This window comes from Ovis aries, chromosome 4 (assembly GCF_016772045.2).
Source record: "Ovis aries strain OAR_USU_Benz2616 breed Rambouillet chromosome 4, ARS-UI_Ramb_v3.0, whole genome shotgun sequence".
NCBI lineage: Eukaryota > Metazoa > Chordata > Mammalia > Artiodactyla > Bovidae > Ovis > Ovis aries.
The window spans coordinates 70,422,221-70,437,489 of NC_056057.1; the positions used below are offsets into that span (position 1 = coordinate 70,422,221).

At 51.3% G+C, this 15,269-nt stretch overlaps 1 protein-coding gene and 1 long non-coding RNA gene across 6 annotated transcripts; one reads left to right on the forward strand and one right to left on the reverse strand.

Annotated features, from left to right (window-relative positions):
- Window positions 1-265: 265 nt before the first annotated feature.
- HOXA13 (homeobox A13) lies at window positions 266-13,355 on the forward strand. Of its 4 annotated transcripts, XR_006059643.1 has the most exons (4): window positions 266-1,245; window positions 1,966-5,663; window positions 12,461-12,566; window positions 13,125-13,355. XR_006059643.1 is itself a non-coding variant. In XM_027968654.3 (2 exons), the coding sequence occupies exons 1-2, from the start codon at window positions 324-326 to the stop codon at window positions 2,208-2,210; spliced, it is 1,167 nt and encodes a 388-aa protein (XP_027824455.1). In that variant the 5' UTR covers window positions 266-323; the 3' UTR covers window positions 2,211-7,681. The 4 variants fall into 4 exon arrangements, 1 of the variants encoding a protein (XP_027824455.1); XR_009600414.1 differs by lacking the exons at window positions 12,461-12,566; window positions 13,125-13,355 and adding an exon at window positions 6,982-7,681 and having other exon boundaries at window positions 1,966-5,668; XR_006059642.1 differs by lacking the exons at window positions 12,461-12,566; window positions 13,125-13,355 and adding an exon at window positions 6,976-7,681.
- Window positions 11,269-15,117, reverse strand: LOC105606592 (uncharacterized). 2 transcript variants are annotated; one of them, XR_006059644.2, is made up of 2 exons: window positions 14,351-15,117; window positions 11,269-11,882 (listed from the first exon to the last, which is right to left on the reverse strand). It is a non-coding gene; the product is annotated as an uncharacterized LOC105606592 (long non-coding RNA). The 2 variants fall into 2 exon arrangements; XR_006059645.2 differs by having other exon boundaries at window positions 11,269-11,890.
- Window positions 15,118-15,269: the final 152 nt, after the last annotated feature.

Below are 15,269 nucleotides of genomic sequence, written 5' to 3' on the forward strand. Positions count from 1 at the left end.
CCCCACCCTACCGCACCCCCCGCCTCTCCCCTGGGTGAATGGTGCGCGGCCGCGCGGCGGGCGCTGGCGCTGGGGACGGCGCGGGCGGCGGTGGGGACGGCGAGTGTACAGGGCAAAGCCGGGCTTGGAGCCGCCCGCTTTGCATACGCCGTGGGCGGAGCGGGAGGAAGGGGGGGCCGGGCCAATGGGCGGCCGCCTGGCGCGACCCCGCGGGGCGCGATCCGCCCCCCTCGCTCGGGCCCCGGCCCCGCGCCGCGCGCTCTTCACTTCTTGGGGGCTTTTTAAAACAGCGCCACTGGGGTCTTCTCCATGCGGCTCGTGCTATGACAGCCTCCGTGCTCCTCCACCCCCGCTGGATCGAGCCCACCGTCATGTTTCTCTACGACAACGGCGGCGGCCTGGTGGCCGACGAGCTCAACAAGAACATGGAAGGGGCGGCGGCGGCGGCGGCGGCTGCGGCAGCGGCGGCGGCGGCTGGGGCCGGGGGCGGGGGCTTCCCCCACCCGGCGGCTGCGGCCGCGGGGGGCAACTTCTCGGTGGCGGCGGCGGCCGCGGCGGCGGCGGCGGCCGCGGCCAACCAGTGCCGCAACCTGATGGCGCACCCGGCGCCCCTGGCGCCCGGCGCCGCGGCCGCCTACAGCAGCGCGCCCGGGGAGGCGCCCCCGTCGGCCGCCGCCGCCGCTGCCGCCGCCGCCGCCGCTGCAGCGGCGGCGGCGGCGGCGTCGTCCTCAGGAGGACCGGGCCCCGCGGGCCCAGCAGGCGCCGAGGCCGCCAAGCAGTGCAGTCCCTGTTCGGCGGCGGCGCAGAGCTCGTCGGGGCCCGCAGCGCTGCCCTACGGCTATTTCGGCAGCGGCTACTATCCTTGCGCGCGCATGGGCCCGCACCCCAACGCCATCAAGTCGTGCGCGCAGCCCGCCTCGGCCGCCGCCGCCGCTGCCTTCGCGGACAAGTACATGGACACCGCCGGCCCCGCGGCCGAGGAGTTCAGCTCCCGCGCTAAGGAGTTCGCCTTCTACCACCAGGGCTACGCACCCGGGCCTTACCACCACCACCAGCCCGTGCCTGGCTACCTGGATATGCCGGTGGTGCCGGGCCTCGGGGGCCCCGGCGAGTCGCGCCACGAGCCCCTGGGTCTTCCCATGGAAAGCTACCAGCCCTGGGCGCTGCCCAACGGCTGGAACGGCCAAATGTACTGCCCCAAAGAGCAGGCGCAGCCTCCCCACCTCTGGAAGTCCACTCTGCCCGGTAAATGGCGCCCCCTTCTCAGCCCCGGTCCTCCGGTTCCGCCCCAGCTTCTCCTCCGCTCGCTCCTGGGTCACCCTCGTGCCACTCTGCTCTCTCCCTGGCCTGTCCTAGTGGTGCTGCACCCCTAGGAGCCCGACCCTGGCAGGCTGGCTCTGCCCTCACTGCCCTGGAGTTGGGCTGGTCCTGGCTCTCCCTGGGTGAGGGATGGCTGGAAAGAAGCTCGTGCGGACCCTCGCTGGCTTCCTTCGCCTTCTGCGCTCCGCCCTCGCCAGCCCCTGACATGGACTTTAAGGATGGGAAATTGACCTGGAAATGGTTTATCAAATTGCCCGTATTCATTCTCTCAAAAGTGTCTTCAGTGTAGAAGCATCAAGTGTTGGGGCTTTGGCGATATAGAAAGGAATCAGGAATGGAAGTATTGTCCCCTGAGCCTGGAGGCTAAGATTTGAGCCGCTGGGCCAGGAGATCAAGCGAAGCCCCGCCGCTGTGCGGGCAGAGTGGCCCAGGCTGGGGTAGTAATTGGATCTCGGCGATTTCATTTCAGTACAGAACTTCCCACCCTCCCCACTGACCCTCCAGGTTTTGGCAGAAGGGCTGGATTGTACAGCGGGTGGCAAAGGGCAGCCGGGCACTGCAAGGCGGTGGCTCAGAGAGAGCTGTCGCCTGTGTCCTGGCCTGGATCCGATGCCTCTTTAACTTGCCTTCTTCCCTATCTTCCAGACGTGGTCTCGCATCCCTCAGACGCCAGCTCCTACAGGCGGGGGAGGAAGAAGCGCGTCCCTTACACCAAAGTGCAATTAAAAGAACTCGAACGGGAATACGCTACAAACAAATTCATTACCAAGGACAAACGGAGGCGGATATCAGCCACGACGAATCTCTCGGAGCGACAGGTTACAATCTGGTTCCAGAATAGGAGGGTCAAAGAGAAAAAAGTTATCAACAAACTCAAGACCACTAGTTAATGGATTAAAAGTGGAGCTAGAGAGCAACTTGAAGAAATTCTTCAGAACTCGTTGCTTTGCCCAGATAATGGTTATAATGCTAATAATAATTGAAGAATGGGAAAGAGAAAGAGAGAGACACTGGCATTTTGCTTTTCTAAGGGGGATCTCTTTCTCCTGTGGAATCTACAACTCTTTTAAAACTTAAAGAAATGGTAAAGACTGCCAGTTCTCCCGCCAACTCCGACAGACCATTAAATGACAAACTCTAGAGTCAAACATCAGCCCCCCAAATACACAATTTCAGATAAGTTTGCCCTTTTACTGAAATCTTGTAAGTATTTATGTGACCGTTCTATTTTAGGACACTATGTTATGTGATAATGATCAATGATCGGAAAGTTGGTTACAAATGCAAGAGGCTGTTGTAAACATCTGCTTGTCTTTCTGGGTCACCATTACCATCCCCTTTGCATGTTAAGTGACTGCTCAGGTAAATCTTAGTGAAATTCCTACCGTTGTTGTATATTCTGCAAAACCCGTCATGTATAGATTTAGAAAGGAAAGGAGAAGAAGGTACTGAAATAATGATCTTGGACTATTTACTATGAAGGGGCAAAGGGAGACAAAGCTCTCCCGAGGATCGTTTGTCTTGGGAGTAAATACAACCATCGGAGTGAGCCTTTGAGGCCATAGGAGAACCCCGGGTTGGGAATGTCCTTCTGATAATAATTTTTAATTGCTTATGACAAGGTTTTTTTTGTGGCATTTGGACAATATTTTCTGCCCCAATATAATCTACTTTTCAAAGGATTTGATACGTTTAAAAATATTTAAAGCATCAGATAATTCACAGAATTCACTTTATGTCAGATCTTCTGAGAGGTCCCACCCTAACATGGTGGCCTTTGGTTTGAATACAATTAATTTTTCACGTAAATTGATATTTCCCAATATTTACAAACATTGGCTAGAGAAATATTTTGTTTTTATTTTTAGAAAACTCAAAACGGAAATCCATTCCCCCTGAAACATTTAGATGTTTACATTCTATATTTTTGATCTGTTAAGGGATTAGTATTTTTTCCTTGTTTATTGTGTTATGAGACTGCATTAGAAACTTTAGGGGTTCATCTTCACAGCACATTTTTAATCAAACAGTTATTTCAACCAGCACATTCATTTTGTTCATATTCACTATAAAATGCTATCTTGTAAATAAATACATTCAGCACACTGTGAAAATGTATTTGTGCACCTGCTTTTCAAATATTTCTACTAAAAATAATAGTTTTTAAAAAGCCTTAGACCTGTAGATAGTTGATATAGTGGCATTAATTATGTTAATAAAATAGACACTGTCATTAAAATCTGAGGAAAATAGTCATTATTTTTCTATGCTAAACATGCACTTCACAGAAAGAAAAGGAGCCGGTGGTTTGTCCTATACAAACCAAGGACCATTCTTTTCTATTATTATTCAGCTTTTTTTTTTGCTACAAATTTTTTAAGCAAAGGGAGAAATCCCTCACAACTAAAATCCTAAAAATTTAGATAAGTGCTTTAAGAAGGTTAAAGTGTCAGGTATTCTGAAAAGAAGAGAAAAGAAAGGAGGAGGAGATAGTATAAATTCCCAGGCTCCCTGTGGAAAATGAAAACCAGTTGTTTAGTATCAGTGATGCCCAGGCTGTCGTATTTTAAAATCTGCTGTTGGGTCTGCATGTGTCTGAAAGGGCAGGTTTTGATATTTGTTGAAATGACAGGACTAGGAAAGGCCTTAAACCTTGACCTTGATGAAAAAAGACAATTTGTGACCTTGACTTTTGACAGCTCATGAATTGGCCTCAGCTGGATTAGTAGATCAAGGGCGCCACCTGGCGTTGACAAGCTTCCTTGTAATTCTTCAGCTTCAAGGGAATCAAAAGGTCTTACCTCCTTGACTCCTTGTTTTAGAGATTTAGTACTCATTTCTTTGGCACCAGATGGAGCAAATTTGAATATATGTAAGTTATACATGTGCCTGTATATATGTGAATATATATCATATGTGTATACATGTATACATTTGCATATTACTGCTTGTGTGTGCTTGTATATATATTTGTAGAATCTGTACAGATAGAGTATCGTTAATTACTGATGACCTAAGATGGTGTAATTTAAGGTGATTTGAGTGTTGAGGTCCAAAATGTACCTTACATGATGAAGTTTTGCTCCTTTTCTTTAATGGCCAAGTTTGATTTGTATTCATAGCAGCTTCCCCTGCATCAGGTTTCTGCAGATCTGCTTTAAAGCTGTACATTTTTGTTACAGTCTAAGAGGTGTTCTTAAATAACCTTTCTTTCTTGGCCCTCACCCTCCAAGGTGGTCTACCATCCTAACTAGAGCTGTAAGGGATCTATACGGTAAATAAAAAGTTTCAGATGCCTTGCTAACTCTAGAGCTCTAGAGTTACATTTCAGAAATTCAAAGAAACTCACCTCTTAAGAGGTCAGTATGGAGAGCTTAAAGATCTCATATCTATAAAATGACCATAATACGGATGCAGAAGGAGAGTTATCCTGGATAGCTCTGAGTCGAGTGCTGTGCCTGGGTGGTGTGCAATCTTATACTGATGTTTTCTAAGCTGCCATTTGATTTATGGAAGAAATATATACATTTAATATTAACAACCACCATCAAAATTATACCGGCAATAACAATCATATGTACTACTTATTGACCCCTAATGACACATTGGATGATGTGTTTAGAGTCATAACTAATACATATGCATGTTTCCATACACATAAGGTGATGTTTTTGTCAAAAACATGCTATGCTGTGCATATATGCATTGAAATGTTGGTGGAACCAAGGTCTTTAGGATGCAAAATTTTGAAATGAGGTGAATTTTATCTTTATGTTAAGACGACAGTAATTGTGAACCGAGTAATCTTATTCATCATTTTATGGAAAATAATCAGTTGATAACAAACTAGGCTGACGCTGACAGAAACTTCTTCAACCTGAAGACTTAGAACTCCTTTATAGATGGAAAATTATAGAAAGAATCTCTAAAGCTGTCTAGAAACAGCATGGTCTTGAAACATACACATGGAATGGTCTTGTGAAGTGCAATCAAGTTTTGCTGCCCTGAGGATTTTCACTCCACTTGTGGAAACAAATGAAAATGGTGCTTCAAATCAACCTCCCCACATCTTGTTCTACAGCACTCCATTTCTAAATGAGCTGCCACCAAGCCAGAGTAACAACTTTCTCCCAAAATGTTAAAAGTGGTGGAAAATCCCCTCAAAGCTGGATCAAACTGTGTGTTTACGAACAGCTCCAAAGGGGACTCTTCTGTTGATGGGGGATATTTTTCTTTAGATCTAAGAAATATTCTGAGCCTCAGGCCTAGGAAGAAGGCCAACAGCAGCTCTGCAGCAGGAATACCACCCTTTTCACAAGCCATCGCCACTGCAGGAACTCTGGGTAAAGTAGTTTTCTTTTTTTTTTCTCCCTTCAGTTTTTGAAATTAATGACAGAAGATATTTCAGAGGTTGTTTTTCTCTTTCTCTCTCTTCTGAAACAGTTATTGATAATGTTGATTTTACCTTTTATTTAAAATTCTCATGGATCTACCAGATAACCTGAAGTAAGCATGGAGTGTGATGGTTCCCTAATACCCAAATACCAATTAATCTAAACCTTTAGAAAATAGACATCCAGGAGGATACCGGCCGCCATATAGGAATAATGCCAGACACTGGGATAGCATTGTTGAATCCCTCATTCAAGTATATTTTTTTTCCCCAAAAGGGATACACTTTCAGAGTAAGAAATTATAATATGGAAACAACTAGACACCATTTCCATCTATCAAATTAACAATGATTTTTAATCCTGTAATGGACTGTCATGTTACCATTTTTTTTAATTGTAAATATGGGACTTTAAAAAAACTACTCTTTCCATCTGCTCTTAATACTGTCAAATTTATTAAGGTATTTTAAGTGGATGATTGTAAAATGCCACTTTGCATTTCACTACTATTTATGCCTGATGCAGAGCTTAAGCCATCTATTTAAACTGGTGGGGTTTTTTTGTTTTTTGTTTTTAACAGAAAACTAAAATTTTCAAGAAAGGGTGAGAAAATTATTCTTTTTAAAAAATCAACCTATTTGAGATATTTTCTTAAAACTTCGCGAGGCAGCGAAATTCAGCTGAGGAGGATAACATATGTGTGCAGGTAGCTAATGACACATTTCACCGTATATGTGCGGATTACATCCTGCTGAGTGTGTTTGGAGGGTTTGGTGAGGATGCGGGTTCTCGCTCCCCTCTGCGAATTCCCGAGTTTCTTTCGTAGCGGAGACGGAGACTGCCCGGGACTGCTAAGCGCCAGACCGGGTGGGTTCAGAGGCGCCCTTCCGGATTTGCGAACTTCTATGGAGGAGACGCTAGGGGCTCGCTGATTTATGCGCATTCCTTTAAAGTTGATCGAATGCGTGTCAGCAGCCCAAGACCTGGAGAATCAGAGAAATGTGCAGCGAGTTGCTCACATCCCATTTTTCATAAGCAGAGATGTAACGTTATCCAAGAGGCCTGGGGAGATTTATGCTTCGGTTTAGGACACGCACACAATAATTAAGTTCTCATCCGCCAGGCCGCCGTGTAAATAACAGCCGGCTTCATTCTTTATGAAAATACCCACTTACTGATCGGCTGTTTCAATCCTAGCGCATCTACCTAGCTCCCGACCAATGTCTGAAAGGTGTTTGCTATTTTTAATTTGATTTTCAAGGGAAAGAAAAAAAAAAAGAGGCTGGCACAGAAAAACTCCGTGGAAGCAGCCAAGGCCTCGCCACAGTTGATTTCATTTCTGCCTGGCTCCGTCGCGCCGCCGAAGAGCTGGATCCACCGGGAAGCGGTCATCACGGCGAGGCCTTGGGGATGTGCGAACCTTGGCGGGCAGTCGCGCAGCGGCGCGGGGGCCGCCCCCTACCCCTCCCTCGGTGCAGGGACCGAGGACGCGCGGGAGAGGCGCCGCAGCGGACCCGGGAAGCCACCCGATGCCGCGCCCCTCGTGGGCCGAGGAGGCTCAGAATCCTCCGCGCGTCGCTAAGAACACTCTCCTCAAAATGGAGGCGCAAAGCTTCAGAGAGCCTGCCTCGCCCGGACGGCCGGTGGCCGGAGGGGGCGTGCAGTGGGACGCTAGCCGAGGTCAAGGCCCAGGTCCCCCAGCCCCGCGCGGCGCCCCGCAGCTGCAGGCTGATGTCACCGCCGCCCGCGCGGGCCTTCGCGGGTGTCGCTGGGCGTTATTTGATGCGGACAAACCGAGTCCAACGAAAGTCTTGGTGCGGGTCCCTCTTCTCCGCTCCCGCCCCTCCCTCCCCACGAGAATAATCGGGTATTTAATCTCTCCCGGTCTTAATTCTTGGCAGCGTGGAAGGTGGTTTGCAACGGGAAATAAAACTTGACAGGAGCATTTGCTCTAAAAGGGGTTCTGAGACGGGCTTAAAAGAAACTGTGTTTTTCTCCACCAAATACTTCCGCTTTCTGAGCCCCGGCCTGATGGGTGGGGTGGGATCCGAGGGAGCCCAGAGCGAGCCGGGCACGTTGCGGACCCAGGCGGCCTAATTCGGGTCTCCGGCCCCGGGGCCGGAAAGCAAGCTCGGCCTCGCTGCGCCCCGTGCCTCGGCCGCGCTGGACTCGGCTGTAGGTCCTAGGTCCGGGGCTGCCCGCAGTCCGAGGCCAGGACGGGGCGCATGGGAGGTTGGCACGCGCAGGGGCCCGGCTGGCATGCAGAGTAGTACCCTGGCTCTGGCTGAGGGCGGCTGGGGCTAAGGGAAAGAAGACGGCGCTGGGGTGAGAGGCGGGGGGCGGGGGGGTGGTTGGACTTAGATCGCTCGACTTAAGCTCTGAGCCTTTTGGCCCAGGGGAGATAGGGACAAGAGCTCGCGAAGGCGATGGAGAGACCACTGCTGGGGGCTTTGTTCTGGCTGCGGGTCTGCGGACAATGCACAATATGGAGGGGGAAACCGGGTTGAGGGGCATGCGTGGGTGTCTGGGCTGCTATTGGGTGGGAGAAGTTGGAAACCTCAGAACCCCCCTCCTGGCAGCTTAGAGAGCGCTCTCCTCTCGCGCCAGAAAGGTCAGGTCCTCTGCGCCACCGCCGTCTCCACGGCCAGGGCTGGTTGCCGCGAGAAGGCGCAGGACACGCAACCGGCCGGCTGCAAGCGGGTTCTGATAACCGGAGATCGCGGACTGGAGGCAGCCCTTTCCTGGTGACCAACTCTTTCGCCTCCAGCCATATTGAAGCGGAGTTCGCGCAGCCAGAGATGGCCCAGGCTCTGTTCCCGTCGAGTCCCAAAGAACTGAGCCCGAGGAGGCCTAGCCGGGGTGAGAGGCAAAACCTGAAAGCTCAGTCGAGTGGATGCGGCTGGATCTGAGTTCTGACCTCTGGGAGAGACAGGGAACCTGGCAGGGGCCTGCAGGCCCGGTGGGCGGAGAATAGGATGGGGAAGCAAGGAGCCTGCTGGGAGCCTCTCCTGAGGCCCCCCCGAGTCCAGGTCTGCCCCCTCAGTACATGGCAGACCTTTGGTGAGAACTTGCATGTGCCTCTTCTCCTGCCTAAAATATGGGCCACGGAGTGAGGTGCACTCTGCCAAAGGTAAAACTCTCTGACTCCCAGCCCCACCCCCCACAATCCCTTCATTGTGCTGAAGAGAGGTGGGGGGGTCCCTTCCCTCTGCCTGCAGCAGGTCATGACTTCAGGCCTAGTGGTCAGTCGCTTAAATCTGGTCCTCCTCTGAGCTTATTGCTCCAGATGAATCAAAGAGGCCCTGTAAATGACTGATTTTGTCCTTTTTTCACAGCATATAGAAAAGCAGGGTTTTATCCCTAGGGCTGCAAGTGTGCAACAGGGTCTTCAGGGGACAGTAGGCAGAAGGATTGTGCGTGAATAGGTACCATCACAGAACTATTAGGGCCCATGGGAGAGACTCCTAGGGCAGGGTTTGAGGAGTCAGGGGTTAGCTCTTCTCCAGCCTGGAATATGAGCCATGGATTCAGGCTGAGTAGAACCAGAGGAGCCTGGGGGAACTGCCCTCAGTGGTAGCTGAAGCTTGGGGTATAGGAGCTTCCTGTGAGCCACAGCGATCAAGACTAAGACGTGCTCCAACCCCCACCCCAGGACCAGAGCTGGCCTTTGGGTTGAGCTGCCCTCTGCCTTTTGTCCTCTTTATTACAGATATACTTGGCTGGGGAAACCCCGTTTGGGGCAAAGTTGCAGGGAGAATGGAAGGCAGACACTGAGAACCAGGGCTTTGCCCTTCAGCCCCCACCCCCTCATCTGTTCCCACTCAGTAGGGGAAAAAAAAATCTTTAATGAGTCCACAACAATAAAATAAAAATAGTTCTTCTCAAAGGAGGTAACTCTCTTTCTCCCATCACTTTGGGACACACTAAATAGTAACCAGATTGCTTGGTTGTCTGAGACCCCCCTGCTAAACCTGATGCCTCAGTAGCCATGGGAAGGATGTGGACTTCTTCAGATGTTTAAGGACCTTGGAGATTTAAACTGTGAGTCAAAAAAAGAGTCAACTGTAAGTTCAAGTTCAAGGCATTACCTGTTGCTGTGCTTTAGGGAAGGGAGGAAGAGCTTGGGGGAGGGGGGAACAGGTGTCTCTCCCAGCCAAGGAGATAAATTAACCTCCACATCCTTAGTGACAGAAGGAGGTCTCTTGATATTTTATTGAAGCCTCAGTGTCTCCTCTAGAGAGTGTCTTGAAATGTGAAAAGTTGGCCATAATCTGCCAATAGACCATTTCCTAAGAACAAATTCTAGGAGATCTCCTGGGCTTTACCAAGGAAGACAGATAGATGTGCCTCCAGGGTATCTCCCATTGGGACACAGAAAGCCCTCAAATGGGGACCTGGCCTCCAACCCTCTGAAGGGCTTGATAGCCATTTTCATCCTGGGTCCTCCAGCTGGTTCTTGCACCTGTGTGCACTGTGCAAGCATTGCCACAATCTTTGCTATGGTTTTCTAGAAACAGGTGTGACATTTGGGAACAGAGGATGGTAGGGGCTCAGATCAGAATTTAAAAAAAAAAAAAAAAGGTATCTTATGTGATCCACAAACCACCAGAGATCTTTGGGAGTGAATTTTGGTCTTTCAGGTGGGCCTTGCCCCCTCCCAGGCCAGCTGCCATCCAAGATTGCCAGGCCTAGAAAATCAGGAGTTGAGTTCCAAGAAGAGAAGAAGGGACTGTTGATGAGAGACGGAGGGAGAGAAAAAGAGCCTGGTAGGGCCTTGGAATAGAATGTTCAGAAGAAGGAGGTGAGAGGTCCAATTCAGACCCCTGGTGCCTGAACTGGGAGAAGAATCAGGAACCTAACCAGCTTCCAGAGAAACTGTGTTTTCCGAACCGAGTGCCCTCCAGTGGCACATTAGCTCTGGCTTAGCGTGGGGGAAGTATCAGAAGAGGCAAGAGGCCACAGAAAGGGAGACTTGGCTGGAAAGGGGCAGAGCGGGTGACTGGCAAGCAGGAGCCGCAGGGAGATAGAAGATAGAGACAGACAATGGTTAGAGAGGAAATGGAGTGAGCGGGCAGCCGGCTGTTGGCATTCATGTTAAGGGTTATGCACTGAGCAGTCTGAGGGCTGCAAGTGCAAGCGCTGAGACTTCGCATTCTCAGATTCAGGAACAATGAGCCGCTGCCAGAGTCCAAATCAGCCCCAAAGAGAGAAGGCGGCAGCGTAGGAGCATGATCAGTTAGGGATGAGAAGCCCAGAGTCTGGAGGCACTCCCTGCCCCCCAATTCTATCCTCCCTTGGAGTGAACAGTTGTTAGGCTGCCTATCAAGTGACGGTCCTTTCTGCTCATCTCCCTTGAATGACTATGCTGGAAATGACTCTCCGCCCTCCCCCCACCACCAACACACATGCACACACAGGATAACTCCGGTGAAAAGGCTCACTTTGCCCTGGTGCGCACTGACCATGCCAAGGTTACCCAGCCTGGGCACTGCCAGCAGGCACCCTCCGGCTGCTTCCCAGACCCCTCGGCTGCAAGAAGAAGGGGAGGCGGCAGTGCTGGGTAGATGCACCTGGACACACTTTATTCCCATATCCCGCCTGGGAAGAGGCGTGGAGTGGAGTGCAGAGCTCAAGAATCTCCGGCAAGACACACTCAGCCCGCCTGCCGAGGAAGGTCTGGGAGGCGTTGCAGAATCCCCCAATCCCTGACTTTTAGGGCCAAATCAAATGAAGTTTGGAAAGACTTGGTCTGCTCTGCTGAGCAAATCGCCTCGTTAGCCGTTTCCGCCTGACGAGGCTGGCTCGGGCGCCAGCCTTCTCCTGTCCGGGTGGCCATCTCCAAACGCTGCACTGGGAGCGACGGGCCGGCCCTGCTAGGGCTGCCTAGACCTTGAAGTTTGGAAAAACAAGAAGAGATTGAAATGGCTCCCTCCCTTCTCCGCAGACACACACGCACCGTCAGGCTGCCGCCACTTCCTGCCTTTGTTTTTCTTGCTCCAAAACATTTTTGGCCTCTCACATTAGCTGCCATGGGGCTCCGGGTTGACGATAAAAGGAAATACACGCTGAAGAGGGTTTTCTGGAGATGGTCCTGCACAGTGGAGCTTCTGAGAAAGAACAGCTCGTGGGAAATCAGTCTCCAGGGCCAATGTCACAGCCGTGCCCATCCTGGACTCCTCAAAAAAAAAAAAAAAAAAAAAAAAAAAAACCACAACTCGCACTTGGCCTTCCAGGGCGGACTTATACCCCATCGGGTGTTCTCTCCAGCCGGGTGGACTCAACTTGGCTGTTGGGCCTCCTGTAAAGTGGAAGAGTCAATTAGGCTCAGAGCAAAGTTAAAACCAAGGACCCAAAGCTCTGCCTCCCCAAGGTTTGGTCTGATCCTCAGAGCTGCTCCCACTTCTGAACACCGAACACCTCCCCCCAAAAAAACATTCACAGCATGAGTATATTCCAGGCCAGAGGGGGAGAAGCAGGCAAAGCTGGGAACTGTGGGCAGCACTGTGGATCTGAGCACCCCCTCCTGTCCTTGCTGAAGAACTAAAAAGCATTCACAGCTCCAGGCAGTTTCCCTTCTTCTGGCATCAAAAGCTTTTATTCTCTACTATCTTCACAGCAGCGCCCCCATTTGCCCCCTTCCAGGCTGCAAGACCCTACCTGCACCCCGTTTCAGTTCTGCCAGTGGCTCCCAGAGCACCTTCCCTACCCCCCGCCTCTCCTCAGGAATTTGCCTTTGTCTCTTGCAGACACCCATGGGATCCAGACTGACCAGCACCCTCTCAGCTTGGCTCTCAAGAAAGTGGGAGGCACTGGTTCTGTGGAAGAGAAGGTCCCTATACCGACCTTTCTGCGGTGAGCCCCCCTCTCCCTGGCATCAAGGGGAAAACTGATCTAATTGGGAGAGGGGCTGTGTGCAGCCAGGGTTGATAGCCTGGCGTCCCCCGCAGCCACCGCAGCCGGTCTGCTCAGGCACAAGCTGAAGTTGACTGCCAACACTGCTATAAAACCCCAGGTCTGTCTAGAACTGTTTTCGGTTCTCCTAGACGCCCCCGGGCTCAATTATAGTCTTAAAAGCCCTAATACAAGTGCAAGAATTTGTTTGCCTTCACCCAGGGGCGGGGCAAGCCCCGCAGTGGTGGCGCCTTTGTTATGGCAAAGTCACTGAAACCCCTCAAGCATTCCTTTTGTTCGAGGGTCGGGGTGGCGGGGACTGGGTGGGCTGCTGGGAGAGAGCTGGAAAGAGCCAAAATCAGCCTGGGAATGACTTAAATACTGCTATTTGAAAACCTCGCCTTCTGCCTTTTATATTCAGTCTTCAAGAAAGAAATGCTGTAGAGAAATAAATATTTTGCCTTGTTGGTCGCCGATGGAAATAGAAGGTTTGTTGGTTTTTTTTTTTTTTTGCTGCAGGGCAATCCTGCAACTATGATTCCCAGCTTTAGGAGGTCTCAAGCTACCCTTCCCAAACGACCTTCTTTCCCACCAGACCTTCTCACTCACACCGATACTGCCCTCTGCACAAGCCATTGTGGACAAATACATCAAGCTGAAGATGCACAAATAATTTTAAGTTCAGCTCATGGATTCAAGGGGCATGAAAGTTCTTGCAGCAAATCCTGAATAAAGAGTTCATTAAACCAATGTGTCCCAGTAGTTTGATTTGTGATACGCAACCCCTGTAAAGGAGAGGGGTAGGAGCCACATAAACATGAATGCTAATAAATTAGTTCACTACAGAGTAATTACCCGATATTATTGATATTTACAGCGGGTATTCAAATCCAATGGTGGGCCATCATTTGGAGAAAATACATAATGAGAAATTTCTTTTCCAGTGCAATACATGATTAGATTTGTTATTGAGTCAGTTACAGTCAGCTCAGCAATAAATAAATAAATCGATGTTGACACTTAAATACCAAAGATCTTAGAATTTATACTCTAAATCTCCCCAAGATATATAAATACCTTCAGCTATTTCCTGGATGGGGAAAGGGAAAAGGTTATCCTTTTTTATTTTTCAACTTTCCTTCAGCCGCATCCAGCTCCTTCCAAGAAGATAGGTGTGGGGAGGCCTCAGAGCCCGGCCCCTCCCAGCTCCTGGCCCTGCCTGGCTGCTCTATGCCCTCCTCTTCTGCTTCTCCCGAATATTGTTCATTCAGTCCTGAAGGATGGCAAGCAGTTTTCACCATCTCAAGTTTCTGTCTTTCCTCTTCCCAAGAAAACCTAGACTCATCCTAGCCGCCATGACCTCTGTATCTTTAGTTCAGACCTAGCCTTTTCAAAGCGTTCTTTTCATCCAAGGTGCTGGGAGTTTCAGAAGGACATCTCTTTTCTTTGGCATTGTGTCCCTTCCGTGGGATGAGTAGCAAGAAAGGCCTCGGTCCTTTTGAGTTTCTGCCCTGCACATCCCTGGCCCTCAAGCTTTGCAGAGGAAAGGAGGCGCGTTACCTCTTTCTCAGCCACGGCTCCCGGGCCCTCGCCCCCTGCTCATTTCCCCCCACTCTCCCTGCAGGTCTTGAGCTCAGATGTGGGTCCGGGAAGGTGCAGCATACCCAGGAGTAGTCTCCTCGGATGTCAGCGCCTGTGAAGCCGCCCAAGGCTCGCCTCAACCGCATGGTTTCCCCAGTCCTCACCTCCGGAAGACCCGGCGGGCGGATCAGTGCGCAGCGGCGCAGCCCCCGCGTCTCTGGCTCTGTTGAGTCCCTCCGAACCCCGGCAGACAGCGAGAAGGAGCGGGTTTCTCCAAGGGCAGGGCGTGGGGGTGAGGAGGCCGGCAGGGAGAATGAAAGGGAGGTGGATCCCGGGTGAGACGAAGGCCCTTCCGGGACCTGCGGATCCCTGACAAACCGCGGGGGAAGCCGCCCTGGTTGTTGGCGGTTTAGGGACGGAAGGCACTAAAGCGCTTCGGAAGTGACCATGAATGCGAGCGTGTAATCAAGTCACCGTGCAAATCGGGCAAGCCACGAGGCAGTCACATCCACGGCTGCGAACCCTGGCCCCGAAGGGGGTCCAGCCAAGATCGGAGGCAGAGGTGGTTTCCAGAGCAAGCCTGTGGGAGGGGGACAGCGCAGAAGGAGGTGCGAACGCGAGCCTCCAGGCGGATAGATTCCAAGACCACGCACGGGCCACGCAGCGACGAGCTCCCACCCGGCCACCCCTAGCCTGTGGCATCCCTCACCCGGGGAGAGGTGGGTGGCAGTTGAGCTCTCTCACCGCCCTCGGCGCACTCAAGGGCCAGCACCGTGCAGCTGAGCACAAGCAATTGGCACGGGGTAGCACCCAGCCTCGCCGCGCGCCGGGAGGCCCCCCAGCCAACATGAGTTACACCGGCGATTACGTGCTTTCGGTGAGAACACCGAGTGACGATCTGTTGCTTCCCCTGAGGTGGCTACAAAGAAAGGAAGCCGGGGAGGGAGGGGGGGAAAAAAGGAAAGGGGAAAAAAAAAAAAAAAAACGGACTCGCTCGCAGCTTGTCAATTTCAACATCGGGTCACATGACCAGCACCTCCCTGCTAAGGATGGGGATAGATTTCCACCTCAGCTTACGTCTCC